Source organism: Trichoderma asperellum, chromosome 1, assembly GCF_020647865.1.
Source record: "Trichoderma asperellum chromosome 1, complete sequence".
NCBI classification, from domain to species: Eukaryota; Fungi; Ascomycota; class Sordariomycetes; order Hypocreales; family Hypocreaceae; genus Trichoderma; species Trichoderma asperellum.
The window spans coordinates 802,438-828,789 of record NC_089415.1 but is presented as its reverse complement, the minus strand read 5'-3'; the positions used below and the strand labels follow the sequence as shown (position 1 = coordinate 828,789).

The window sequence follows — 26,352 nt, the reverse complement described above, 5'->3', positions numbered from 1 at the left end:
GGTCGACGCGTTCATCCCCATAGAGAGCAAGTCGAGTAATTCTTTCCCCCGTAATTAATTCCAAAGTTTTAGTATCACCCTCATTGCTGCCAAACACGGCGCTTGGCAACTCGATTTCAAACCAATATAATCTGATACCGCGCAAGTCTTTCCACGAATTGTCACGATTCTCAACCCAGGCATCGATTTTGCGAACAGAAAGATTCATATTGGATGGAAAGCCCGAAAATGGTACACCACATTGCCTCCAACAAAAGGATTGGGAACAATATTATCGTCAATAAATGTCATTTTCAGTGGATTTGGGGAACTAAGATGATATTTGAAATGTTGGAAAGCTCGAATTAATCAGATAGAGCATATGATAGAGGCAACAGAGAGCCTTGTAGTATACTTCAAAGGAAAATGCCGCATGGCCTATGAATATAGTTCTTTTGCTGGCAAGGAAAATGTGTCTCTTTACGAGCTTTGCAACTGGGCCGAGAAGATCCCATACGCATGCGTGAGGTAATAAGCCGGGAAAAGCTACATTTCGGAAGGAGTCGACAAGATATGGAGAGGAATAAGGAAAGGCAAATACGAACTATGTCACGAAAGCATTTTCTGAGAGGTTTAAAGTACTAAACAGTGGATATCCTGCTACGCCCTGGGTATAATAAAAGCAATTGCAAAAAGGAAGCTATATGATCCACGATAACTCCCGTAAACTTCAGTTTAATCGTCTTCAACGCCCCATCATCTAGTCTGGAGAGCCATTTCATCAAAGATAATATTCACACGGGCCAAGTATGTCCATGGTAAATTATAAACAGCCGTTATTGCAGTTTTTTAAGTGATACTGCTTGAGCTGGGCTTATCCTCTGATAGCTGGCAGCTTGACTTCACTCTCGCATAAGGTAAGTAGCAAACAATTCAGCAGCCAACGGACAAAATCTTTCTCTGAGGCTACGCCGCTGCACCCAGCCCTGCTAGGATAACGACCATGCCCTTAAGAGTCACTCCATTCATCGGGACTTTTGAGCTACGCCGCTGCACCCAGCCCTGCCAGGATAACGACCATGCTCGTTAAAAGTTTCCAGACGCTGAGTAGCTGAACTACGCCGCTGCACCCAGCCCTGCTAGGATAACGACCATGTTCTTAGATATGCGTAGCTGCGCTGAAAGTAGTATTCACATATGCTTGAGGAAGAAAAGAAGCTTTATTGCTGCGAGGGCTTGCCTGAAGAATTGAGCTCCCAAAGCGAAGATGAAGTATTTCTTCTTGAAGTCCTTGTAGCTCTCGAACTTGAAGATAGGGGCGAGGAATTTAAGTTATGCGAGGTAGAACTCTGCTTAGTATGTTTTTGCACACGATTAGTTTTCTGGCTAGATATAGATTCCTTTTTAGGTACATTTTGCTTTTGCCTTGTAACCCGTCTGGGAGTTGAGGGATTAGTTTGTGGAGTGGAAGCTGTAAAAGCTTCTGAAGGATTCGTCGCAACATCTGTAGCTGTCGGGAAAGATGTTGAAGGTGCTGAAGATGCTGGAGTTCGCATGACCGGACGCCTTTGTCTTATGCGCTTGTTCATTCTTCCGGGTGTCTTTCTGGCTTCGCGTTCATCTGCTTCTTGTGATATGGAGGCAGGGAGTTCTGGAGATGCCTTCCTCTGACGCTTCCGCTCTCCATCATCAATCTCGTCATCATTATCTGACCTGTGTCTCTTTCTAGCTGAGCGTGTATCTGTGACATGGTCAATTGCCCTGTTTAAAGCGTTCTGGGACGTATCCTCCGTTGTGGCTACAGAGTGTTCGTCATCAAATCTCGGTTTTCTCTTTGGACGAGATGGATTATTGGGATTGCTTGTGTTTGTATCTCTGGGGGATTCAGATGGCGGCGTCTCCCCATCTCTACCATGAAACCTCTTCCCTTTTAGTTTCCCGAAGCGCTGCTTAATTAGCAATACCTGGTCGCTCTTAAAGAACGGAGCCTTGTGGACATTGCCATCATATGTAGGTTTATAGACAGGGTTCTTGGAAGCAAGTTTTTCCCGCATATAATGTTCAAAACCGAGCTTAAACTGCGCCCCGGTATCGTTGTTGGATTCGGATTCATCATCAGGCTCGGCTGATGTATTCTGGGCGTTGGAATTAGGGTTAATAATATCGGTATTATTTAGTGCCTCATCTTGCACCTCATCAGGTTCCCAGCCATGGACAACTCCATTCAGAAGCTCTAGGAAATGTTGTAGACTACCAGTCATGCTCGCTCTATATGCAGCATCGCTAGCATCCTCGCACTGAAAGCTTTCGCCGCCAGTCCAAGATTTGAGTGCAACACCGCCGAGCCATTCTTTCGCTTCTTTCTCCCACTGCTCCTTTCTCTCTGTAAGAAGCCTCTCGAGATCTTCTTCGTCTTTTGCAACATGTTCCAGCTCTAGCGCAATCTCGAGGAATCGGTCTTCGCCGAGAATTGGGACGCGCATAGTATTGAAACGCTCCCAATAATCGCCAAAAAGATCTATATGGGAATGCGACAAGTTCTTAACTCCACTCTCCCATATGAGTCTCTTTCCAGCAGCCAGATCGGAGGATTCAAAGGCTGGCATTGTGAATGTATGTATCTGTCTTCTGTGCACGTTCGTAGCTGTGGTGTGTTGTTGGTCGGTCTTTGCATGATGGTCGTAGGTCGCGGTGGCGATGGCTCTCAACGGTATTCCCGTAACGGCGGCATGATGGCATCACCAAAAGTCTGGCCACTCGATATACAACGAAGAGGCAAAAGAGAGATCAATCGCACCTAGGCTCAAGATGTATATGCTGTAGGAACTAGCATGCATGATGCAGATGTGATCACAGCCTTAGTAAGCCGCGAAGGGAGTCTCACACCACCACAAGGATCCTTCACATGCACGAGTTTAGCCATGGCCAATTATTCCCTAGGCATGTCATGCCAGGCTGCATGCAGAAGGACGATGAACTGGAGAAATGATTCGCACACAAGCTCACCGCTACGCACACCCCGGAGCTGGCATTCTCACCAGGAACAAGACGCGCTTGTTTCGCAGTTGTGTGTATATCCCCAATTGGCGGTCACGATGATTGTATTCGACTTGCAGATATTTGAGGCGAAAGTGGAACCACCTTTGCCGTTCAATATACTATTTTGATAAACACTTGCATAAAAGGCTCGAGTTCCCCCTATCAAAAGAGTCCCCCTTAATACAGCAACCCGAAATCCTTGTTCAATTACGGAGTTCGATCTTATGGGGTTATTGTTAGTCTCGGCATATATATAGGATAGGCTGTTGCAGGGTGTTTTCACAACGTGCGTGCTCGTAGTAATCTATTGTCAGAAGCTACCCATATTTCAATACGTACTGGCAAAAATGTCTCAACCTGACAAGGAATTATTAGAGACATTTACCATGTCCTCTCCACCAATGCCGGTAACTCCATGCATTACATCGGTGCTAAATGCGCCAGAGCCCCAAAGAAACCTATTTACCCAGCAATTGGTGAATTCTCCACGCCTGTCAAGCCCCGCCTCGAGCGCTATGATCTGCACTAAAGATGAGGCCGTCTCATCTTCTGATGGAGCCTCAACAATGCCTAGTACCGCAATACCTCCTTCAGATGATATGGAGCAAATACAGGCGGATTTAAGAAGAAATGATGTTCTAGCCCAAATTCAAGATATAACGACACTACTAAAGACGCTGTCTCTCTCTGTCCCAGAAGCTCGGCTGACTATCTATTCTCGCCAATCTGATGAGAAAAGTATAGTTAAAGGCCCAAGTGTTGTTCATACTGAACAGACAGATGGAGGGATTGACATACTTTATATTGCCCAAAGAACTGAAGACGTTGATTATACCCTAGAGATACAACTCGAAACTCCGCCTCTTCATTCCAAAATAACTAAAATCAAATGCCAAATTGTTTACGATCCAGGGACTGACAACTGCGTACTGATTAACCGGACAGAAGGGATTGTATATCTCGCTAACCTTAAGCTACCATATACGTATGGGCTTGTTGCACCCAATAAATCATATCTCATTAAACCTGGGTTATGGGGAATTGCAGTCACTCGATCGGATGACATTGTTGACGATTGTATTGTCAAATTTCTCCTACGCGAAAGACGTCATACAATCTCAATCGCTCAACCACATGGCCAGCGAAATAAAGGGCTATCAACTAAGCGACAAAAGCTAAGCATCAACTCAGCGACAGACGCTACCACTCACTCTCCCAGCTCTAGAAGAGGTCTAAAACTCAACGCCAAAAAAGACACTGGTGTCACTGACAATCCTCTTCTTGATTTACAAGATGGGGAATTCGCTAATATCCAAACCCCGCTGCCCAAGACGAATTTTCTTCAAGGCCAATCTACATATCAGTTAAAATGCATCAGAAGAATTTCTCCAAAAGGTGTTGCAAGAGTTATCTCTTGTAAGCACTCTTTGGTGCTTGGAAACCTGGCTATGAAAGTCATTCAGTATGAAACTGAGCCTTTGAGCCAGTTGGTCTATTGTGCGGAGCTATGGAAACGAGAGAAGGGATTTATTGAGAAATTCAAGCACGTACGTTTCTGGTTATCTTTTTTCTTTTTTTGTAACTTTTGTGAGTCTATTTAGTAATTTTGTTTATACAGAGAAACATTGTTTCCCTCAAGGCTTTTGACGGCCGTATGCTTGCATTGCATCTCGAGCTTCTCCCCCCTACTTTGGCTCAAGGTCGCGATTCACCGTGCAGACCCTCTGACGTCTCTAAGATACTCAATAATATTTCATCGGCGCTCATATATCTAGAAGCCAGAGGCGTTGTGCATAATGATATTAAGCCCAGCAATATTGCATATTCTGCCGGTCGAGGGGCTGTGCTCTTTGACTTTGGGGCAGCTTCATTAACAAAAGAGTCAAAACTAGTCGGATCACCCTGGTATATTCCGCCAGAATTGATTTCTAGTTCAAGACGCTATTCAGCGGGGGATGTATGGGCTTTTGGCATTATAATGCTATATCTCATCCGAAAGATACAATATCCTGAGAATATGGTGAACAGTTGGAATATAGGCGAGATCAGAGAAAAAGCTAGTATGGCGAGAAAACAGATGAAACTCTGGCTCGACTTTATTAACAACGCCAGAAAGGGTTTAGATCAAACAAACGCTATCGAATTTGTGACGTTTCGAATGCTAGATAACAATCAGCATTCGCGAATAACGGCGGCGGAAATCCAGGTTGCACTTCAATATCTGCAATAGAGTTTTATTTTGGCGTTAATTTGAATCTCACGGAAACTTATAGATATACACAGTTACAATAGAATATTCCTCAAGACATTTTTCTTGAAATCGCTGCTACCACGTTAATTACATAGATCTGGAAACAGACACTTGGTTGTACCATTAGAATTGATGATGCGCTATTGAGGAGACGCTTTATATAAACTTTATGTTCGTGCAATAACCTTAGTATTTAATCATTAGAAAAGCACCAATTGGAAAGTACATAGCTTAACAAACCTAAATAACTGATACTGCAATCAAGTCAAGTTAGCTGTCTTTGAAGTGGGCTTATTTCATGGAGCTGCAGCGACAATTATTAGCTGCGAAGTACGAAGTAGGCACCTATAACCCAAAGCCATTGCCACTACTAACTGTCGATTTAGCAACAATTGAACTCTTTTGAAACCTGGCTGACAGACCAACGCCTCTTTCGGAAATTATACCCCAGAGAAGAAATCAGCATGGACTGCGCGTTGAAAAACATTCGGGCGCAGGCGGAGCCTCACGCTTCCAGATTAGGAAATAAACAGTCAGCCACTCACTTAGCCTCGAAGTGATGAAGTCCAGGCAAAAATATATAGTTCTGAGAATCTTGTTCTCAAGTTACCTTGTCAAATCCCTTCCAAAAGTTCAATTGTCCTAAATGTTCTTAATCGCTCTTGCGAATGCTCCATTTCCTCCAGGTTTCGACAATTAAATCCGCTCCACTATCAGCCGATTGAGAAAATACGACTTAGAGTTTCCATCTCATCACCATTAATTAACCTACCACAACATCAGCCATTCGAAACAGTTGATAAGGTTTCTGACAATGCATCTAATTCTTACCGGCGCTACTGGGCTCATCGGCTCAAGCGTTCTTGATGCCATGCTGAAGACGGCTGAGGTCACCAAAATATCCATTCTAAGCCGTCGACCCGTCGCAATGGCCGAGAACGCCAAAGACCCCAGAGTCAATGTCATTATCCACAAAGATTTCCTCAATTACGATTCAGAAGTACTCAGCAAACTACAAGGCGCTAGCGGCGCAGTCTGGGCTCTTGGAGTTAGTCAGACCAAGGTATCGAAAGAGTATGTTTGACATATTCTTATTCCAACAAGGCAAAAGGGAGAATAAGATCTGACAAGTCTTGCGTCGTAGGGAGTTTATTAAGATTACAAAAGACTACACTATTGCAGGTGCAGAAGCTTTCTCTAAGCTTGCGCCCAACGACGATCCGTTTCGTTTCGTGTTCGTGTCAGGCCAAGGTTCAACTCAGACGCCTGGCCGATTCAGCAATCTGTATGGCCGTACCAAGGGCGAGACTGAAATAGCGCTTTCAGAGATGCGCTCTGCAAGTCCTCGCCTCTTGGCTGACGCCGTTGGGCCTGGGTTTGTCGATGGCAAGGGTCACGCCGCTATTCAGCCCTATCTACAACAACAAGGCTTTCTCATTGATAACAGCAAAATGTTGCTTCGACGACCGATTGAAGTGGCTGCAAAGTGGTTACATTGCCCAACAGAGCCAATGGGACGCTTCTTGGTCGGAATGGCTCTGGGGAAATACGAGACACAGTTGCGAGTAGATCCCGACGTCGTAACAATGGATAGCGGTCTCAGGGTCATTAAGAATTCTACGATAACACGGATAACTGGTCTTGAAAGCTAGGATGAAGAAGGCTTTATTGAGTGTTTGTATCATGTATAACTATTGTCTTAGAAGCAACATTTTTTTAGCATTTGTTTATACAAATGGCTCTTTGTCATTCAAGAAAAGAAGGGTGTTCATTGTGGCGTACTGATCTGTTCTCTTTATGATGACTTTGATACTAGTAATTCAACTACAAAGACGCTCTCATTTCTCATATTGACTCAACCGACCTATAATTAGATATTTACAACAACAATTTTTCCAACCGAGATATCTCGACCTCGCTCTAGCGCTTCAGCATACGCCTCAAACGGATACGACGCCAACACCTCAAAACCACCCTCTCCATTAAGCTTCAAAATGCCCGCCTCGACCATCTTAATCAGCCCTCGAACATGCTCTGCCTCAAACATGCACGATCCCCGAATTGTTATGTCGTTGAACATCACTGCTAGATAAGGCGCTGGCAAAGCGGCATCTGCGCGGCCTCCAAGAAGGCATACTCGGCCACCTTTGCGAACAGAGAGTATAGCCGAACCAAGATACGTCGATCCTGTAGCAGCGCTTGGTCCCAAGTCCACAAAAGCATCAATTTTGCCAAAAGATTGTATAGAAGCCACGTCGCTGGGTTCTCCAGTTAGCTTGACTGTTTGAATCCCATGGAAGCGAGCTTTCAGGGCGTTTAGACTCTCTTCATTGCGGCCACCGGCAATGACATTCGCGCCCATCGCTCGAGTCACAGCAATACAGCCACCGCTAAAGACTCCTGTTGACGGTGCAATCAGAACCGTCTCTCCGGCCTTGACGTCAATCTTGCGGAGTCCGCTATACATAACGGGCAGAAGCCCCAGGTGGAGGAGATCCTCAGTCTTGAGCCCCAAGTTTCCAATAAGTTTGTTTTCGTCCAGTGCCCAAGTACTCTCCAATGGCGCCCGGACATACTCAGCCCAGGCACCATCTCGCCAAGATTCTTTGACGAAGCGCTTGGTCGTCTCGTCAAAACCGTCAAATGCACCCCAAACTGCAGAAACATTGGGATCATCACGGGCCCGCAGGTTTGTGTCGATGAGCACGAGCTGGCCCGGTTTGAATGCAGTAGTGTCGGGCCCAATAGCGGCAACACGGCCAATAGCAGGACTGCCAAAAACCACTGGATAAGGCAGAGTCATGTTGGGATTCGCAACGGTGCCATGAAACACATCTGGTGTTATCTGGTATACAAGAACGTGCAGAACACGAACGATGACGCTGCCGGGTAAGGCTTGCGGGACTGGCGCGGTCTCAATGGCACCATTTCCTGGGCCTTTGAGGACTAGCGCTTTCATTGAAGTAGGGAGATTGGCCATTTTGAGGTGATGCGATGCAAGGCGATTTGTTAAGACAATGGATAACTGATGAGTAGTTGAAGAAAAAGCTCAACAGATGTGCGAGTACTACTAACTGATGGCTTTCAACTATCCTCCTAGAGACACTTGAATCCTTGATGAACAGTCCATATCTTGGCAGAGAATTTAAACCATCTTTATACTCCATCTCTCCTGTGCATCAACTTGCATCCACTGAATAGTCAAGTTGCAATTACAAAGACGTCTCGTCTGCCAAACCAACTTCGACTTGGTCATTCGGCCCTCGCACCGTCCTGTCCCGATTTGGCAGGCGTTTGTCTTGGCATTATCCACATCTAAATAGTGTCGACATATGGAGGCAGCTATCAAAAGTAATGTCCTGAGAGGAATGCAAAAAAGTGAGCCAAAACAGCCCAGAACATGAATGCAGACGAACCTTTCCATCGCTCTCGAATACAGCTTCGAACGAACCTCTCGTCGGCTCGACGCCAAATACGGTAGCCTCCGCGGCGGTGCAATAAGATAACCGCTGTTTCGTCTGACCAGATAACCAACTTCTAGTCTTTTAAGGTCCAATACCTATGGGCTAGGCACCAGTCCAACCGGGCTTTCTTCATCTCAGCCGTTAGCCCAGGCTTTCTAGTTGGCTTAGTCTTCCGGAACCCGGTTTTCTTCAGCACCCGCCACACTGTCATGGCTGATACTGGATGCCCTGCTTTAGTCATCTCTCCAGCTATATCAGCACAGGTTTTTCCCGGCCATATCGATCCTTTTGGACCTTAGCTGCTATAGCTAGCTCAAGGTCGCTATTCCGTTTTTTCGGTCTTCCGGACCGCGCTCGGTCTGATACAAATAGGTTGGTTATTTGCAACGGCCGGGCTGATGGATTGAAGCCGGCTATAACGGCCCGGCTGTAGATTCGGTTGACCTGACGGACTGACAGACCTAAGATAGTTGATCTCCGCCGAAGACCAGCCAGTCGAAGCTTTTAGAGCCAGAATAGCGCCTCTAAGGGCGTCGTCAGACCTTTCGTAATTCATCGTTTTTGCTGTTTTTTGCAGCTTCACATTGAAATAGCTTTGAAAGCCGGCCGTTGAAATAGGTGGCGTTGGCTTGATTGAGCAGCAAAATCGCTGCCCGACCGGGCCCCCTGGTCAATCGGCTATACTTAGGCCTAGTTTACATTCCTCAGGACATTACGTTTAATAGCTGCCTCCGTAGACCATTTTTCTTTTAACGACAGGCTTATTAATTTTGTTGATACATGTTCAATTTGTGCTGAGTAAAGCTATCTGGGAGCGATAGTCGAGTGAATCGATGCGTGTGCTAGCAGGTAGCAGCGTCTACGTACATGCATCCACTGCGTTCCTGTTTTCATTGGTTTGTACAGCGTTCGTGTAACTAGGATAGCTCACGTCGAGGCCATTGGCACTTGTAAATTCTGCAAGCATCAAGGTTCTTAGGTGAGATGATCAGATCAGTGTGATGTATGAAGGCTCAGCTGATTGAGCATTTTGCCGAAATAATACTCATACCATGAGTGTTCCAAATATGCCCCGGTCCATTTCAAGTTGCGTTTGTGCAGTACATCTTTGGTCACAGGAGAGATAATCTTTATTCAGTTTTCCAAAACAACAAGAACTTACTTTCTTTGTCAAATATAGAAGCCGGCTCTGAATAAAACCAACCACCAAAAATAATACAAAAAGTAAAGTCTCCGATACTGGGAATCGAACCCAGGGCTGCTCGGGGCTTCAACAGAAGTTGAGAGCGAGCGATGTTAGCCACTACACCATATCGGATGTTATCAGTCAAGATGGTTGTCTCTGACTCGTTGCAACGTGGGGACGCCAAGTGGTTCATAACCCCTTGCAAATTCTGCCCTGAGCGAACGGATAGGATCAAAGAACCGATTGTATAGATAGATAATATATGAGGACTCCATTGACACATAATCCAAAATGACTTTTTGCCCGTAACTCATTAACATTTCAGCAGCCTTGGGGAATGGCAGCCTAGCAAGTCTGATCTAGCCCAGTGTGATCATCTCTCATTTGAGACTAGATTCTACGTCAATGCTTGCATATTGCATACTGCATTCTTCTTAATAATTTGGCACTTGTAGGCTATCCAAGAGAGATGGCTTATCATTGGCTTCTCTTTCAGTGATAACTCCGGATTCCAACGCTAATTCTTCATCAGCAATAGGTACTTAGACACCCGTGGACAACATAGGAAGAAGTGCTGCATGTACTAACAACATCAGGGAAGCAATACAGGGATATCAGTAGACCACTTTAGCACTAGTACCCAAGACCCTGGTTTTGGTATCCAGAATGCGTGGTGGGTAAGATTAAGTAGCTCAAGCGTGGTCATCCCATTCCCATGGCCAACAACACCAACACCAACACCAACTAACAGTTGGTCCGAGATCCCCAGGACCAGTGTCACTGGGATATGCTACTCACGGGATAAAGCAAGAAAATGCTTCTAAGGTCTGCGGCAAGGACCATGAAGAAGATAAAGAGTCAGTGCAGCGGGAACGCTTCTCGGATCTGTGTGTGGTACGTGCGAGCCGTCATTTTTGTCTGTGTGGGGAGATTGGACGATTATAGTCATTTTTTGTCATGTGTGCGTTGCGTATGCATCAATGGACTATTATTTGTATAAATAGAGTTCTCAGTAGTAAACGAAATAGTAAATCATCTTAGTACATCACACAAGACAACAGAAACTCAATCGCCAAGGTATATATCCAAATTATATAGCTTCCGACAGTTTTCAGCGCATCATCCTGCAACCTTGAATGGTGATGCTTCATAACCACCGTTTTCCTCCGTGAATTCGGCGACTCTACCAAAAGTTGAAGCACCCGAGTAGACCTGACTTGGGCGGGATTAGAGCCAAGGTAGCGCTCTGACTTGAAGCTACATCACTCATCAGTCTCATGAGAAAAGGTAATCAGCCACTAAGTGATTAATAATAATGCTCACCTCCAGTTAAGGTTGGCCTTGACCACGCATTTGATGCCCTCAACATACTTTCGAACTTGCACATCAGCCTCTTTGCCCCAGCTCGGCACGCTCGCTTCAGCCTTATCCCAGCGCTGGTACCGTTGCTCAAGGAGCTTGCCTACCGTGTTAAAGGCGTTTTGCAGTGACATTCCACTTGAGCAGCAGACTGTCACCATGTTGTGCGGCACGCCTTCTGCCTATAGCGAGTGTGTAAGTAAGCATGCTAATTATACAATGGGATATAAAAGAATTATGAATACTGACTTGTTCCTTTCGGTATGACAAGATGTCGTTAGATCTAAGAATCATCAGTTTTGTGTTTCAGGTTCTTAGAGGGCATCTTACATGGCAACCATGTCCATACCCAGACACTCCAGTTCTTGAATAACGGGGTTGTCAAACACCTCGTCTGGAACTCGGAGGTCGTGTGCATATTCAACAAGATGGTACAGAGGCTTGCATCCTGCTGATTTTCGCCTGATAAGAACGATTTCTTCCAGTGAGGGCGTCTTGCTCGCAAAATGGTTGTCGATCTGAACCAACGCGCCTTGACAGTAGCCTTGCATGGCGAGAGCAAATCTCTTCCGGACGCCTTTTATATGAAGAGGCTCATTAGTAAAATATTACGTTTTGACATGCTGTCAAGGAAGTATACCTGTAGGCGCTACCTAGTGAGCTCTCGATTAGCAAAAGAAGATCCAGACGCCAATATTTTGAGCAGGTTATACCATGGCAATTCTTTGGAAAACTGTGTCATGAGCTTGTACGATACGCAGCCTATCTGCCACGTCCAAGTAAGAAGATTTACCCATCATGGGCATCATCAAGCTCTCCATGACACGTTGAGACTCTTCAGGCTTGTCGCGGAGGCATCCATTGTCAAACACTAGATGGATCGCTAAGCATATAGCTGGATACATTGTACACAGATACAGAATGGACTCACTATCGTCGTACGGGAAAACCTATTTCATTATCCAAACAGTTAGTAATATATCTTGTCAGGCTAATGTAAGCTACGTGTGGCTCTCTCACCCAATTACCCCAATCACAAATGGTACGAAATTGCGATCGGGGAGCAAATGGCGCTGCAATTGCGCAAAAGTAGGAAAAGTCACAATTGTTAACCTTTTTTCTCATTCTAGGCCCGAATGAACAGAATCTAGTATGACGAATTAACATCAACCTTGAACTAGGACAGAGAAATGATGGGCAAAGGTGAATGATGGAGTATCTTACTCGCTCAGCCACTCTTCTGACTCTAGCTTGACTCTTTCATAATGAGGATTTACCAAAGGTTCTTGCTTGAGAAATGCTTTAAACATGTCTGGCAAAAGGACAGTAATAGTTACCTGCTCGGGCTCCATAGTTACAAGATTAATGTGACTGATCAAGAATATATTTTTCTACCCAAAATCCCTCCATAGGAGAGATTGCTATGGCGGCCTTATATCTTTAGATTCCATGGTGCCTAGACAGGCTTCTGCACACCTTGCTGGTCACGGAAAGGGAGAAAGGGCGAATGGCGTTCCAAAACATATGTTACAGAGTCCTGAAAAACTCACTGTGCATAATGAATAGAAGTATCACGAGAGAAAGCAGGGAAGTACTGGTGTACTGTGAAGCTAAAGATGGAGATGTTGTTGGTTGGTCGTTGGCTTGGAGCCCCCCTCGATAGTTCTATTAGTAGCACGGTGGTGACGGTGATTGCGCTAAAGAAGTCTTGGGCTATTGTCACCGCAAAAGTGAAGTTGGGTCTAGCATCGAGCTACAGGTAGCTGTTCCTGATTTCGGTAATATCGGTAATGGAGCTTCTTCGGATCATGTGTTAATGTGCTTGTGTAGAACGTGTTGGTTGTGGAGTACAGCATGGTCTCGGTGTTTAGAGCCGGTCCCTCGATGACACATGAGTATGGTGTCTCAGTTGAGACATTACACAGCTCAGTTATAACCACTCGCAACGCCGATCCCTTGCGAGGAGATGTGTCATCTCTGCTGCCCATATTGTGTCTCAGGTGATTCTAGATGTATCTGTGTGGAAAGTGCACGTTTCCATCGTTGGTGGCTTTAGAGTTTCATGATCCTTCAATACTATCAAGCCATGTCTCTGATTCCAAGTCCGATTCCAAATTTGAAAGCAAATTGCTATTCCATGATAGCTTCAGGTTCCATCACGGTACCTGGCAGTTGAGCTACTTGGTAAGCATAGGAGAAAATAGCTTGGCGGAGGATTGAGTTGCTCTGATGACAAGGCGAGTTGCGGCAGAAAATAAGGGGTCAGACAAGTTAAACTTGTGTAACACTGGCATAAACAGGTGAGCAAGTGACTATGTAGAGATTTACAACTATAAAAGTTCAGTTATACATGTATGACTGGAGTTGAAGACGGCAATATTTCAAGCTTAGTTAGAGTTACCAGGGAATTGGTAATCGGTATGGCGTCCAGGGAGATGGCGGGTGCATTGACACATGGCTGGCCTGCACGGCTCTATTGGTAATCGTTTGACACCTGGAACAGACGTTGGCCCGACAGAGATGATCACCGTGAGGGTCAGCAACAGGAATGAAGAGTTTCGAGTCCGCTCTTGATTCCTCCGCCACCAACAAAGTAAATCACGCAGGGCATATTATGAAATGTGATAGACTTCCTAGGGATACGACTTTGTTGCCTCCTCCGGAATAAAGGGTGAAAGCGCTTTCACTCGGTATTTGCCCTTTGGTCCGGCCCTGATGCGTCTGTCCTCGACTATAAAATCCTTGTTGTGTAAGAAGACGGGAACTAAACAGATACACTCTTCTCAAGGAAACAACTATATTTCAGTAAGTCTTTCTCGGTATTCGTATCATACGGACATAGGTTGTTGAATAAAGCTGACAGATGAACAGACTCTCCTCTCCATTACATAATCTATTTGTCCAGCATCATTGGTCCAAAGCTGCAGCATAGCATCACCATGGCATACCACAAGGTGGGAAACTACAGCTTCCAGTGGACAGACCTTCACTTGCCTCGAGAAAAGCTAGAACCCCTGCGCCATGAGTATGACCAGCTGGGTAGCTACGCAATAAAGAAGCTGCAGCAAATCTCTCGAGACAGAAAAGGGGATGCAGCAGCAGGCGAAAAGAGCCTCTGCCATGGCCCGTTTGACGTGTACACCACGTTTCGGGACCACCATCCCGAAGACGAGAAGCTCAACCAGCTCTGGGAGGAGCTTCACACGGTGCCAGAGTGGGTTGACTGGGAACAACTCAAGCGTGGCCAGCGCTTCTTTTACCGCTATGCCGCGGCCAACCTGGTGGGATTTGCCCTTCAGGGATTCATCGGCCAAAACTCGTCGACGCCTTCTGCCGTTGAAGTCCTGGCGCGAACCAGAAGCTTCTCCACGCGGGTGCTGCTGCGTCGACTCCTGGAGACGACTCAGTTCATCCTCGAAGCCACGCACAGCCTCGAGTCGATCCAGCCCGGCGGCGAGGGCCACACGACGGCCATTCGAGTCCGGCTGCTGCACTCTGCCGTGAGGGAGCGCATCCTCAAGCTGACCGAGATGCAGCCGGGCTACTTTGATGTCGACAACTTGGGCATTCCCGTCAATACGCTGGACTCGGTACACTCAACTGCGGCGTTTTGCTGCGGCCACGCATGGTTCCAGCTGCCTCAGATGGGCGTCCATCCCACTACGCAAGAAGTGGCCGACTATATTGCGCTATGGCGATACATTGGATATCTCCAGGGCGTCCCTCACGAGTACTTCTGCAGCGTGGCCCAGGCCAAAGCCACGATGGAGAGTATGGTGCTGCACGAATTGAAGCTGACGCCAACGTCATTGATTCTCGGCCACAACTTTGTCGAGTGCGTCAAGGATCTGCCGCCGCTGATAATCTCGGCGGGCTTTATCGAGGCCGGCAGCCGAATGCTCAACGGCCACAAGGTCTGCGATGGGCTGGGATTCGGACGGCCTGGACTGCTGGCGTACGTCTGCTGGAGAGGCCACTGCTGGTTTGTGGGGGCTCTGGCTGTGGCACAGCACTGGATTCCAGCGGTGGATGAAGCCATGGTGAGATACTGGCGCAAGACTCTCGATTATGCAGTTATCAAGAGCAAGGGGGGTCTTCAGGGAGGTTCCAAGATGGATTTCAAATACGTGCCGCAGCTGGGAAAGACGACTAAACGGGAGGATAATGGAAGACCGGCGATTGGTTCGTTTATGGCATCGCCTTTGGCTCGGCCGTTGGAGGCATTTTATTTTGCGGTGTTTGTGATTGGATGTGTGTTGATTTGTGGTGGTGCATTTGGGATTTACTGGTGTGTTAGGCAGATGATGTTCAACTAAGTGAATAAGCCGCTGTATCTCGACGTATACGAAGCGTATGTCAAACAGATGCTACGTTGAGCCCCATAGTATGAAACTTTTAAGTTGTTTGTTTAGGATTGAGTTTATTGTTAATCTGACAATGTGCATTTAATCTGTTGTTGTAAGAATTGGATAATGAGTGTGCTTGATATAGCTTCTGTTGTAAGCTTCGTCTTGGTGTTGTTGATCCTAATATTGTCTGCCGCTCAACTCCAACCTCGAGCAATAAGAAAAGATCATTTTCATGCTTTTACATGTATAGAGCTACTAATGAGTTATCCATTTAGGCAGCCATAAATTCTCCTTCAATAGCAAAAGAAGAATTTAACCGTATGCTCATACAGTCATTTGGTATAGGTTAGGCGAAGCAGCCATCACGCATGTTCAATCCCGTCACTCCGACATGGGTGGCACGTTCGGGCGTATTAGCTAATAACGATGCCGTGTCTATTCTCCTCCATCCTCGGGTTTCAACTGGTTCAACAACGTTGTTTTCATCCAAGCCCGAGCTAAACAGGTGTTGATTACAAGTTATACGACTCCACCCCATCCATAAGTCCGAGCCCAGCGCGAAGACGAGAAAGAGCTGAAACCCAATGGTCGGCGATCACCTGCTATTAGTAGCACTTTTATCTTTATTTTTAAAATTGCTGCGACGCCATCAGCATCCACGTGGACTCGGGCCCAGCAACAGGCACTTGTCCAGGTAACATTCCGCAATATTGCTCGTTCTCATACTATCGCGCGCGGCTTTCGGGCTTACGCTAGCATAGCATCATCCACTGCTTGCCACTCAGCCCTGTTTCCGCCCCTTGTTCTTGTTCCTGTTCTTGCTTGGACGATTCGACGAGAAACAAATTACTGAAGACGTCCAAGTATGGAGCAGCTCGGGAGCAGCTACTCCGTGCAGAGCACAGGCAGGGCCACTCTCTGCCCAAACACCAGGGCATCGGCCAGGCTTGCTAGGCTCGGATGGGCTTAAAGGCGTTTCTGCTGTGGTTCTAATTATAAGCAGCTTCGCTTGGGATTAGCACGCCCGCCAAAACCGCACCAAAATCTCACTGGGATGCCGCCGATCCGCTGGAACAACGTTGATGCGCGTAAAACGCGACGGAATGGGAATAACGGAGTCATATAGAGTCTGGAGAGGCAGAGCACGCGAGTAAGGTTTGTAGACAGTAGTACAAGTAGAGGTTAGGACTATGGTGGAGAACTGGCAAAGCTCGTATGGGGCAGCTACTTTTTTTTTCCCCAATTTCTTTTTCTTTTTTTTTTTCTCTTCACTTTCGTAGCAAGGCCGAAGATAGAGGCAGAAAGACACAAAAAGAAAAAGTAGCTGTTTGTGGTGGAAACGGAGAGTCCGTAGGAATAGTAAGCATAAACACAACACAAGAGCCGCGGTATCAAAAAGGGGTTGAAGGATCAAGTCATCAATCACATCTACCGCTTCAAGCAGGGCCACCAGCCACAGTCAGCCTTGGGCAAAAATGCACAAGACCGTTCCTGGTTTGTCGGCCGGACCGTCCCTTTTTTGCCTTTTCTCATGTATTTTCGGCCAGCAAGGCCCAATGACCCAGAAGTTCGTCTGGTCTTTCGACACCCTGCACAGACGATATAAAAGTGCCCGCCAAATTGCGCTTCCAGCGTTGCATTTACTAGGTAGTACTATGTATGTATTTATGTATTTATTTCCTGATTAACATCCCCTGTTCTTTAGGTGCAAACTGGCTCGTCTATAATCAGTAAGCACCATGCAAGGCCAGCTGGACCACCATCTGGGAGGAGCAACAGCAGAGAAGCGTCGACGAGCCACAGCATCACACACTCCGCCGCGGAGGATATTATCCAGTAGGTATATATATAGGTATATATAGGTACATGTATCGTGATGTTCCCCATATATGCCCATATATGCCTCCAAGGTACGTAGCACTATTCGTAATCTACTAGCTCGTAGACCCGTCGCTCTGGTTCTTCATCCCCCTGTCTGCGGCTGTTTCTTTCGCTCTCTATCGACAGGGATCACCGTCTGCCCAGTGGATCCAGCTGTTTATTGATCACGCTGCACGCTGGACGGCCATTGGTACAGGGCTGACGCTGATAACAGAGCCCCCAGTAAGCCTTAATTTCTTGGTAGAGCCCGGCAAACTCGACTGTTGTTGCTTTGGGTCATAACTTTCAAGCCCACCAATGCCTGCGAAAGCCGGCTGTTGTGATGGGGCAGCACTAGTGGGATCTGTGCCTTTTTCCTGCTAACCCGAGTGCGAAGTATTAGTTCCAACAGAGATTCCATACGAGGTCTTGCTAGAGCACTCATTTGAGGAATCGTTTCCCATAATTTGCCCGTTTTTCTTAGCCGCCTGGACTCAACTTCGTGGCGCCCCCAGCTTATTAGTGGCACCGGCTTTCTCTCTTGCGGTTTGCCCTTATTCCCAAGGGGGGTGCGGTCATACAATCTCCATTTTCCTCGCTTCTCTTCTTCATTGATTTCTCTTGGATCTCCTCTTCATTCACTCGTTTCTTTGCTCTTTCTCTTTTCGTCTTTTTCCATTTGCCGGTTTCGGTTGTGTTGCTGCTTTGTTGCGCAGGCCTCTCCTTGAAGCCCAGTGGAAACACTAACACTAAGCTATTCTTGCCTTGCCTTGCCTTGCCTTGCCTTGCCTTGCTTTGCTTTGCGTTGCATTGGCTTTGTCGACCAGCATGACGAGGATTCTGAGTATTGGCGCTGCGGCGTTGGCGGCCAGCAGCGTCATCAGCACAGCCAGCGCCACTTCTATATACGCCTTCTATACAGGCACGGATCGGGGTGTCCAACTTGGCATGCAGGATCCCAACTCTGGTGATATCTGGGTCAACGACTGCGCCGCCATGAACAATGGCAACCCATTGTTTCCGACAGATGTGCCGATTGTGCTGCCGGTTTCGACCCCGGTGAAGATGGGAGGAAGCATAGCAGCAACGGGCTGGTGGGATTCACAGAAAGTAGTTGTAAGTATGATGGAGTTGACATGGATACTGCCACGATGTTGGCCAAAAAAGAGAATGAGAACAAGAGTCAAGAGGTGGAAGTGAAGAAAAAGAAGGACACCATAAAGGAGGAATATAGGCGGGGCAAAAGAGAAAGAAAAAGGTCAGATGTCTGGAACGAATTTGCTAATATATGGCCGCCACTTCAGACCTCCGTCTTCTGGCACTCAGTAAACGGCACCATCGTCAACGCCATCTACAACTGCGACAACGAGTCGGGCACGTTTGTCCGGATGGGGCCTGAATATGTCATCTCCGAGACAGCAAACGTCAAGAATTCATCCATCCACGAAAACACGGGCTTGGCCGTGGAGCTCCTGGGAAGCACCGCCGGCTACAGAGTCTTTTATCACGACAACAACAGCCAGGTCCAAGAGCTGTTTTACACCCAAAAGACAAACTGGAACTACGGCGGCATCGTATCGCAGGATCCGGTTGCATCATTTGCTCTGGGCACGGCCCATTCGTCAACCGACAACATCACCGTTGCGTTCCCCAGGAGTGACAAGGACATTGAGGTTTCGCGCTTCAACTCGGACAAGACGTGGCACATCTGTATGTAGTTGCTATATCTACTGGCATCACCGCTGATTGATAATAACTGACCCCTGAACGCAGCGACTTTCCCCGAGTCTCTCGAAAACTCTCCCACAAACAAAACTGACACCTCCAAGATTGAAATCGACCCCAAGGCCGAGGCCAATTTCACCCTCCCGGCCTGGGACGGCGCGCCCAGCGGCATGGGCGTTGCCATTGACAGCACCTTCACCCGCAGCGTCTTCTATATCGGAACCGATAGACTGCTGCACGAAGTCTCCAACATCAACTTCCAATGGAAGCTGTACCCGAACCAGACCAGCGAGGCCTGGCCCGAGGCAGACGAGGCAAACGCCGACCTGGCCGTGACTTACAACTTCCAGTCAAGCGAGGCCTGGATCTACTACGTGTCCGGCGGCAGCCTCGTCCAGGCATACCGCGGAACCAGCGGCGACTGGAGCTCAGCCGTCGTCGTGTCTGTAAACTCCATCGACGACAAAACCACCAGCAATGTGGATGGCAAGAAGTCCTCTGGCCTGTCCACGGGAGCCAAGGCCGGCGTCGGTGTTGCCGTCAGCATCGGTGTCCTTGCAATTGCCGGCCTCGGCCTCTTCTTCTTCCTTCGACGACGCCGCCAACGAGCAGCCGCTGCCGCCGCCGCCGCCGACAAGGAGCATCCCATCAACCTGGGCGACTACCAAGCTCCGCCGGAGCAGGCTCACTACATGGCCGATGGCTCGCTGGCGCCTCCTTACTCGCCTCAAGTGCCGTACGACGCCCACGATCCCCACAAGATGGCCGCCATGACGCCGGTGCATATGCTGGCGACGCCGCCTCCTCCAGTAGAGTTGGAGCAGCCGCCGATGATTCACGAGCTGCCGCCGGAGAACTACAGCTATGAGCTTCCCGCAGAGAGCTTTGAGCACAGGTGACTCCTGGGGAATGGCCAGCAACGCCAAATGTGAGGGGAGGGATTTTCATTTGTTTTATTCGAGCATGGTTCCAAGCATTCCTCTTTTTTTATGTTTATGAGGAAGAGCGTTTATCAGCCTTTTTTTCTTCTCTCTTTTAGAGTACCATGAGCATATCGTTTCTCTTGAAAGCATGAGCGAATTTCTGTTATAGGAAAATTAATTTATATACAACTCTGTGCTCTAATGGCTTGGGGTAATGTCGTCGATAGTTATGTGATGTCTGTGGCACTTTGGGACTTTGGGCTTAAAATGATGCATGTGTTTGTATATTGATTTCGAATTCGAGGAGAGATGAAGGTTTAGTTAGGTAAAAGGCTATGGAAAATGGGTTATTTAGTGGAACAGAAATCAACTTGTATATGACTGACACAGTGGAGTCTAAACAAATCGCCAATTCATTATAATTAAAATCCTCTATATATTGACGTTTATACGTCATGACTACACCATCTCTATATTCAGCAAGGTCTTAAGACCTGAGTTCATCGCTCATTTGCGCAATCTAGTTTACTGCCTTTGCAAACGCAGTCGCCTTTTGTCCACCAAGCGCTAGATAAAATGAGGTGTTTGCAAAAGTGTTGTCGTATCCCACAAACTTGTCATTAGTGGGGAGCTGGCTCGTCTTCAGAGATGGCAGGTTTCCAGTTCCTAGGGGCAAACGTTTATAAGCATTGATTGGTAGTCAATGGCATCACATAGACGAGGACCAACCTTCGTTCATTTCATCAAACATGGCGTTAAAGACAAATAGGGGCTTGATGGCCAGAGAAGTAACGGCATCTGCCTGCATGGAGTAGAAAGAGCCGTTGTAGCGGGGGAAGTAGTCAAAGGCAGACGGGTTAGTGACACCGTTGAGATGGTAGGCCGATGTGCCGGGCCAGACAAGAGGAGCGTGGTCGATGCCGAGCGATTTAAGAGTTCTAATAACATATTGAGTTAACTAACAGCAAGAGAGAAAGAAGACCTTGAGTAACCCACTGGCTGTCTGGAATCTGTGTCGTCGTGTGGTATCCCGCCATGTATCCGCCCTCGCTGTAGCTGCCGACAGTCCAGGGGCTGATCAAGTTGGCTGCCTTGTATGCGGACGCAAAACCAGTGTTGCCTCGCACATCGGAGCCAAATGTCGACGGCACTCCAAGGCCAACATATGCTCCAGCATTCTTGAGTTGAGTGGCAATATTGGCTCCATCACTAACGCTGATGGCGACTGTGGGGAATCCAACGCCAAACACCATGACTGCTGGTTTGCCATTCTGGTGGATATATGCCGATGAGCTTGTGTAAGTCTTGACGACAGAGTTGTAGTCGGCCAAGATTTCGTTTGCGACGCTGCCGGCAGAGGAGTTGCCACCGGAAGCATCATATTCGACGATAAAGCCTCGGCCGTATTTCACAGCGGCAGCTTCAACTTGATTGAGGATCTAACGCAGTAGGTTAATGGTTTAATATGACTGCTGCACGTTATGAGTTTTCAGTATGGACGAACCGTGATGAAAGAGGCATCGCTGAGGTGGCTCAAGAAACGCTGCACAATGACACCATCAATTCCGTACTGCTGCATCCACTTAAAGTGCAAGTCCACGACACCCTCGCAAGTGTTATCGTACAATTGCACCGGTTGGCCATTGGGTGCAGTCAAAGTAGAAGGGAAAAGACAATTGGTCGGATACTGGCTGACATCAGGGAGAAAGTCAACCTCGACTAAAGTCTTTGCGTTAGAATCGATCCCCAAATGAAGAACCTAACAAGTTTACCATTTCCAGGCCCTGGAGTTCCGCCGTTGGGAGACCAGTGGTTGTTGACACCAGATGCGGGTTTACGGAACCAGCCCTGGTAGCCGTAAAGCCATTTACCCTTTAGTGTTGAAACGTCGACAGTGGCAGTTCTCTCATAGTTTTGATGAGCCCTCGGATGGTTCTCGTGGTTGCCGTGAGCTTTTGCCGCTGAGGCTGTGGCGACTAGTAAAAGACTAGATAAAGTTACACGCATTATGTTGACGGAGTACGGTGGCACCTTAGGCAAAGTATGCAAGAGTGCAAAAACCCCGCAACTTGCAAAATCGGAAAATCAGAAGAAATAGAAAAATCATAAAAATTATATATTTACAAACCCCTTATTTTATTATAGATAAAAAATACAACCAACAAAAGATTTAGAAGGCGTATAAAAGCAGATTATTTCTTTATTTTATACTGGCCTTCTATATTAACAAATACTTACTTAAATAAATAATTTACTATTATCCTAATAGCAGCAAAGTATTAGTCTTTATATACTAAAAACTACACTTACTTTATAGGGACTTTTACAGCAATAATTCCAAATTAATCTTGACCCTTTATATAAAGAGATAAGTAATTTATTTTTAGAAAATAAACTAAAACTTAAGATTCTTTTATATATAAATAATTCTTTATAGCAATAAAATAAACCTACAATTGCTCTTTATATATTACAATTAAGTTTTACTAGGTAGGGTTTATAATAGCAAATATATATATAAGTCTTTAAGGATTTAATTTAATGCATATAATAGTATTTTTTTTACTATAAATATAATAATTTTTTAATCTAAAAAAATATATAGTAAAATGGATATAAGATCTCCCTTAGAGCTATTTATTCTATCTACTACTAGCATAGAATAAAGCATTGTCTTTATATAGGCCAGGAAAGAGAAGAAGCTTTATAGACTGTAATTACATTCTTAAAGAAAGACTTATAGCAATTAACTGCTGTATAAGGCTTTAGTTAAGGATATCTCTATAACTACATCTAATATAAAGGCCAAGTACTTATTACCTAAAATTGCCTTTATGACTTTTATTATATAATTTTCCTAGAGGAAGTGGAAAAATAATGTAAAGGAAATTTTAAGTATTATATAGACTTTAAAGTCCCTGGACTAAATTTCCTCTAGTGCTTTAATAGATATAAGAAATTAAAGAGATTTAGCATTTAAGTGTATATATATATTAATGCTTATTTGCAATATATTATCTAGTTTTATATTAGATGATTTACTATAATATTAATAAATATACTTAAGCAGTATCTTTATATAATATAATAACTATAAATGTAACTATTCTTTACTTAATTAGATTATGGTATTGAAATGCCTTTATAGATAGCAGCCTAAGCAACTCTTGCTAAGGCTGGACCAGCTAGTATTATATATAAGGACTAAAATAGTATCTAGCATTAATACTACTAAGGAGACTGAATTATATCTTGCTATATTTATAATTTAAGTACTTGTAATGTATAAATTAAAAGCTAGTGGCGCTAGCTTTAATAGGGCGCTTTTGATTGATGGATTATAAGTAAGAAATATATTATATAGAGTCTTTATTAGCTAATTAAATAGTTGTACTTTACTGAACTTATAGAATATACTTTATTTATAGAAGATAATCTTATTGACTAGATTGCTTTATATGTAATCTATAGCTCTATAATAAAGGATGAATTTGCTGATTTTATTAATTTATGGAATTTATATAAGATTTATATACAGAAGAATTGCCAGCATATAATTTCTAGGCAATTAATTAATTTATATAATAAAAGAGATATATAAAACTGAGGAGTTATAAATAATGAAGATAAAGATACTGCTAATAATTAGGCACTTTATATAATGCTAGAGCTATTATAGAATATAGATTTAGATTTTTTTCTTTTTACTGAAATAAAAGCCTGGTGTATAAAGTAATTATTTTAAATAGGTCTATATAATATAAACTTAAACAACCATTAATGCCTATATATTACAGTCTATCTTTAATTATGCATATAAATCTAAGAGCACTAGGAAAGCAGATAGCTTCCTATCCTTTAGCTTACTTTAAAGCCTTAGGGCAGAATTTAAGAATATATATAGTAAAATCTTTATTATATAAGTATATATTAACTATCTATAGACTTTACTTCTCTAGTATAATCTAGAACTTAAGAGAGATTATAGATTATAAGGAGACTTAATATTAAATGCCTTCTAAAGCTAGATCTAAGAGTTTGTAAATAAAGAAATAATTAATTCCTCTTAAATTATATAACTTGCCGCTGCTTTTAAGCAGGATGTCTGCTTTAGATATTGTGCATATAAGCTGCAGGGCCAGCAGATCTTAGAAGTTCTACTTCTTCCTAGTCTTCTTTATTTTTATTACCTCCCCTAGAACTTATATAATTAAATAAGCTAGTAAATAGTTAGCGCTTAATTAAAATAATAAAAAAAGCGCCTGGTAAAGATAATAGTAGAAGAAAACTTTTATTATTATTAAAAAGCATGTTTTTTATATACAGTAGTGTTTTATAAGTAAAAGCTAAAAGAGGAAGAGAATCTTCCCTTTATTTAGACTTTATCTTTTTTATATATCCTTTATCCTTTTCCATTTAAAAGTTTATATAAATAATAACTCATTTATTTTCTTTCTACTACTAAATGCCTTTATCTTCTTATATAAATAGCTCTTGCATTATCCAGTCTATAGAAAGTAATTTTAATAGCTAGTTAAATCCTTTTTATATAAACTAAAACTTTTTAAGTTTTTAAGGAATATTTTTTTTAAATTACTAGAAAAAGCTTAATTATATATACTTTTTAATTTACTTACTTTCAGTAAAACTAAATAGCACTTCCAGTTATATATCATTCTATAGGATTATTAATAAATTAAGTATATCTATAGAAGTTAACTCTATAGTTTAAAAGTAATATAGATTATATATACTTAATTTAGTTACTTTACTAGGAATAAAAAAACCACTTTATATTTTACCTATTATAAGAAGAGGAACTAAATAAATCTACAGTCTAATTAAATAATTATATAAATCTAGCTATATTTCTTTAGATCTACAGCTTTCTTTTACTGCTTTTAAAGCATTTGTCTTAAATTTTTATATTAAATTGCTTATATAATTATATTTTTATAGTTATTCTAGTCCTTAGAGCTAATAGTCTTAAGTATTTACCTAAGTCTTTATATATAGTACTTAAGATACTTAATTTATTATATAAAAAGAGTAGGTATTGTCTTTAAAGTTATTAACAGTAATAAGATCAGGCTAAGCGCAGCTGTAAAATAAATAAAAAGCAGAATTTAGATTCTCTTTATATATAGACTTATATATACAGTCTTTAACCTTTAGGCAGGCTTTTATTATCTATAAATGCGCTATAGTAAAAGAATAAAGCTATATAAAAATAAAGATAATAAAGAAAAGAAAGAAAAAAAAAGAGAAAAAAAAGCGCAGTATATAGTAGATATACTAAAAATAAGGTTGTATAGGTGTAGTATGCTGATTTTATAGAGTGTTATAAAGATATAGGTGTATTATTAGTGTATATAATAAGTGCAGCTCTTTAGTTAGCAATATAGGAAGATGTTTAGTTAAGCTTTCTTTATATATAATTTATATAAATACTGCGCTTACTAATATATTTATAAAAATACTGCTAAAATATTATTTACTAGTACTTCACTGCCTAGCTTTATTATATAGGTAGGATAAAAAGTATATCTTCTTTTCTTCTTTTCTTTCTCTTTTTCTTTTTTCTTCCTCTTTATTATTATTATTATTATTACCACCACCACTACCACCACTACCACTACTATAGCAGCAGCAGCAGCAGTAATAATAACAACAATAATAATAATAACAATAATAGCATTAGTATTACTATTATATTATATATACTTTATGCCTTTACTTTATATAGCCTTTATTACTAACTTTATTGCTTATAGTAATAATAATTAATACTTCTGCTAAAATTAAAAGCTATAGACTTTTTTTTGTACAGTAAGTTCTTTTTCTTTACTATTAGTAATATATATAAAGCTAATATTTTACTTTAGCCTCTGCTAATAAGTTTAATACAGGTGCTGCTAGAATTATGCTTTATTAAAGTTAATGTTAGTGGCCAGCAACTTTAACTATATATATATAATATATTACAGCAGGCTGCTATTAGTCTACCTAGTTATCTAGTTAAGTTTATTTAAGGCTGTATATAACTAAACTAAATTATTAGCATATAGAACTTATATATAAATGCCTTTTTTATCTAAAGTAAAGGCATTCTTATCTTAACTTTATATAATAAATGCTAATAGCTGATGACCATAGATTAGAATGTATATATAGCTTCTTTTTTTATTTATATTTACCTTTTAGGTTACTTTAGTGG

At 43.6% G+C, this 26,352-nt stretch overlaps 7 protein-coding genes and 1 non-coding gene across 8 annotated transcripts; 3 read left to right on the top strand and 5 right to left on the bottom strand.

Annotated features, from left to right (window-relative positions):
• Positions 1 to 1,199: 1,199 nt before the first annotated feature.
• On the bottom strand, positions 1,200 to 2,585 carry TrAFT101_000228 (uncharacterized protein; the record flags this gene model as incomplete). The annotated part of the gene is made up of 1 exon (XM_066125949.1): positions 1,200 to 2,585. One exon carries the CDS (start codon positions 2,583 to 2,585, stop codon positions 1,200 to 1,202), a length of 1,386 nt encoding a protein of 461 aa, XP_065982046.1.
• Positions 2,586 to 6,083: 3,498 nt separating this feature from the next.
• TrAFT101_000227 (uncharacterized protein) lies at positions 6,084 to 6,921 on the top strand (the record flags this gene model as incomplete). Its single annotated transcript, XM_024910311.2, has 2 exons — positions 6,084 to 6,343; positions 6,414 to 6,921. 2 exons carry the CDS (start codon positions 6,084 to 6,086, stop codon positions 6,919 to 6,921), a joined length of 768 nt encoding a protein of 255 aa, XP_024755934.2.
• Positions 6,922 to 7,139: 218 nt separating this feature from the next.
• On the bottom strand, positions 7,140 to 8,249 carry TrAFT101_000226 (uncharacterized protein; the record flags this gene model as incomplete). The annotated part of the gene is made up of 1 exon (XM_024904528.2): positions 7,140 to 8,249. The coding sequence occupies one exon, from the start codon at positions 8,247 to 8,249 to the stop codon at positions 7,140 to 7,142; it is 1,110 nt and encodes a 369-aa protein (XP_024755933.2).
• Positions 8,250 to 9,964: 1,715 nt separating this feature from the next.
• TrAFT101_000225 lies at positions 9,965 to 10,051 on the bottom strand. The gene has a single exon. It is a non-coding gene; the product is annotated as a tRNA-Glu (tRNA).
• A 1,187-nt stretch (positions 10,052 to 11,238) lies between these two features.
• Positions 11,239 to 11,829, bottom strand: TrAFT101_000224 (uncharacterized protein; the record flags this gene model as incomplete). Its single annotated transcript, XM_066125948.1, has 3 exons — positions 11,239 to 11,460; positions 11,528 to 11,561; positions 11,609 to 11,829. 3 exons carry the CDS (start codon positions 11,827 to 11,829, stop codon positions 11,239 to 11,241), a joined length of 477 nt encoding a protein of 158 aa, XP_065982045.1.
• Positions 11,830 to 14,217: 2,388 nt separating this feature from the next.
• TrAFT101_000223 (uncharacterized protein) lies at positions 14,218 to 15,594 on the top strand (the record flags this gene model as incomplete). The annotated part of the gene is made up of 1 exon (XM_024901295.1): positions 14,218 to 15,594. The coding sequence occupies one exon, from the start codon at positions 14,218 to 14,220 to the stop codon at positions 15,592 to 15,594; it is 1,377 nt and encodes a 458-aa protein (XP_024755931.1).
• A 2,413-nt stretch (positions 15,595 to 18,007) lies between these two features.
• On the top strand, positions 18,008 to 20,308 carry TrAFT101_000222 (uncharacterized protein). Its single transcript, XM_024902136.2, has 3 exons — positions 18,008 to 18,603; positions 18,792 to 19,197; positions 19,261 to 20,308. Exons 1-3 carry the CDS (start codon positions 18,316 to 18,318, stop codon positions 20,109 to 20,111), a joined length of 1,545 nt encoding a protein of 514 aa, XP_024755930.2. The 5' UTR covers positions 18,008 to 18,315; the 3' UTR covers positions 20,112 to 20,308.
• Positions 20,309 to 20,655: 347 nt separating this feature from the next.
• On the bottom strand, positions 20,656 to 22,142 carry TrAFT101_000221 (uncharacterized protein; the record flags this gene model as incomplete). The annotated part of the gene is made up of 5 exons (XM_024910310.1): positions 20,656 to 20,801; positions 20,865 to 21,073; positions 21,132 to 21,574; positions 21,640 to 21,854; positions 21,908 to 22,142. 5 exons carry the CDS (start codon positions 22,140 to 22,142, stop codon positions 20,656 to 20,658), a joined length of 1,248 nt encoding a protein of 415 aa, XP_024755928.1.
• Positions 22,143 to 26,352: the final 4,210 nt, after the last annotated feature.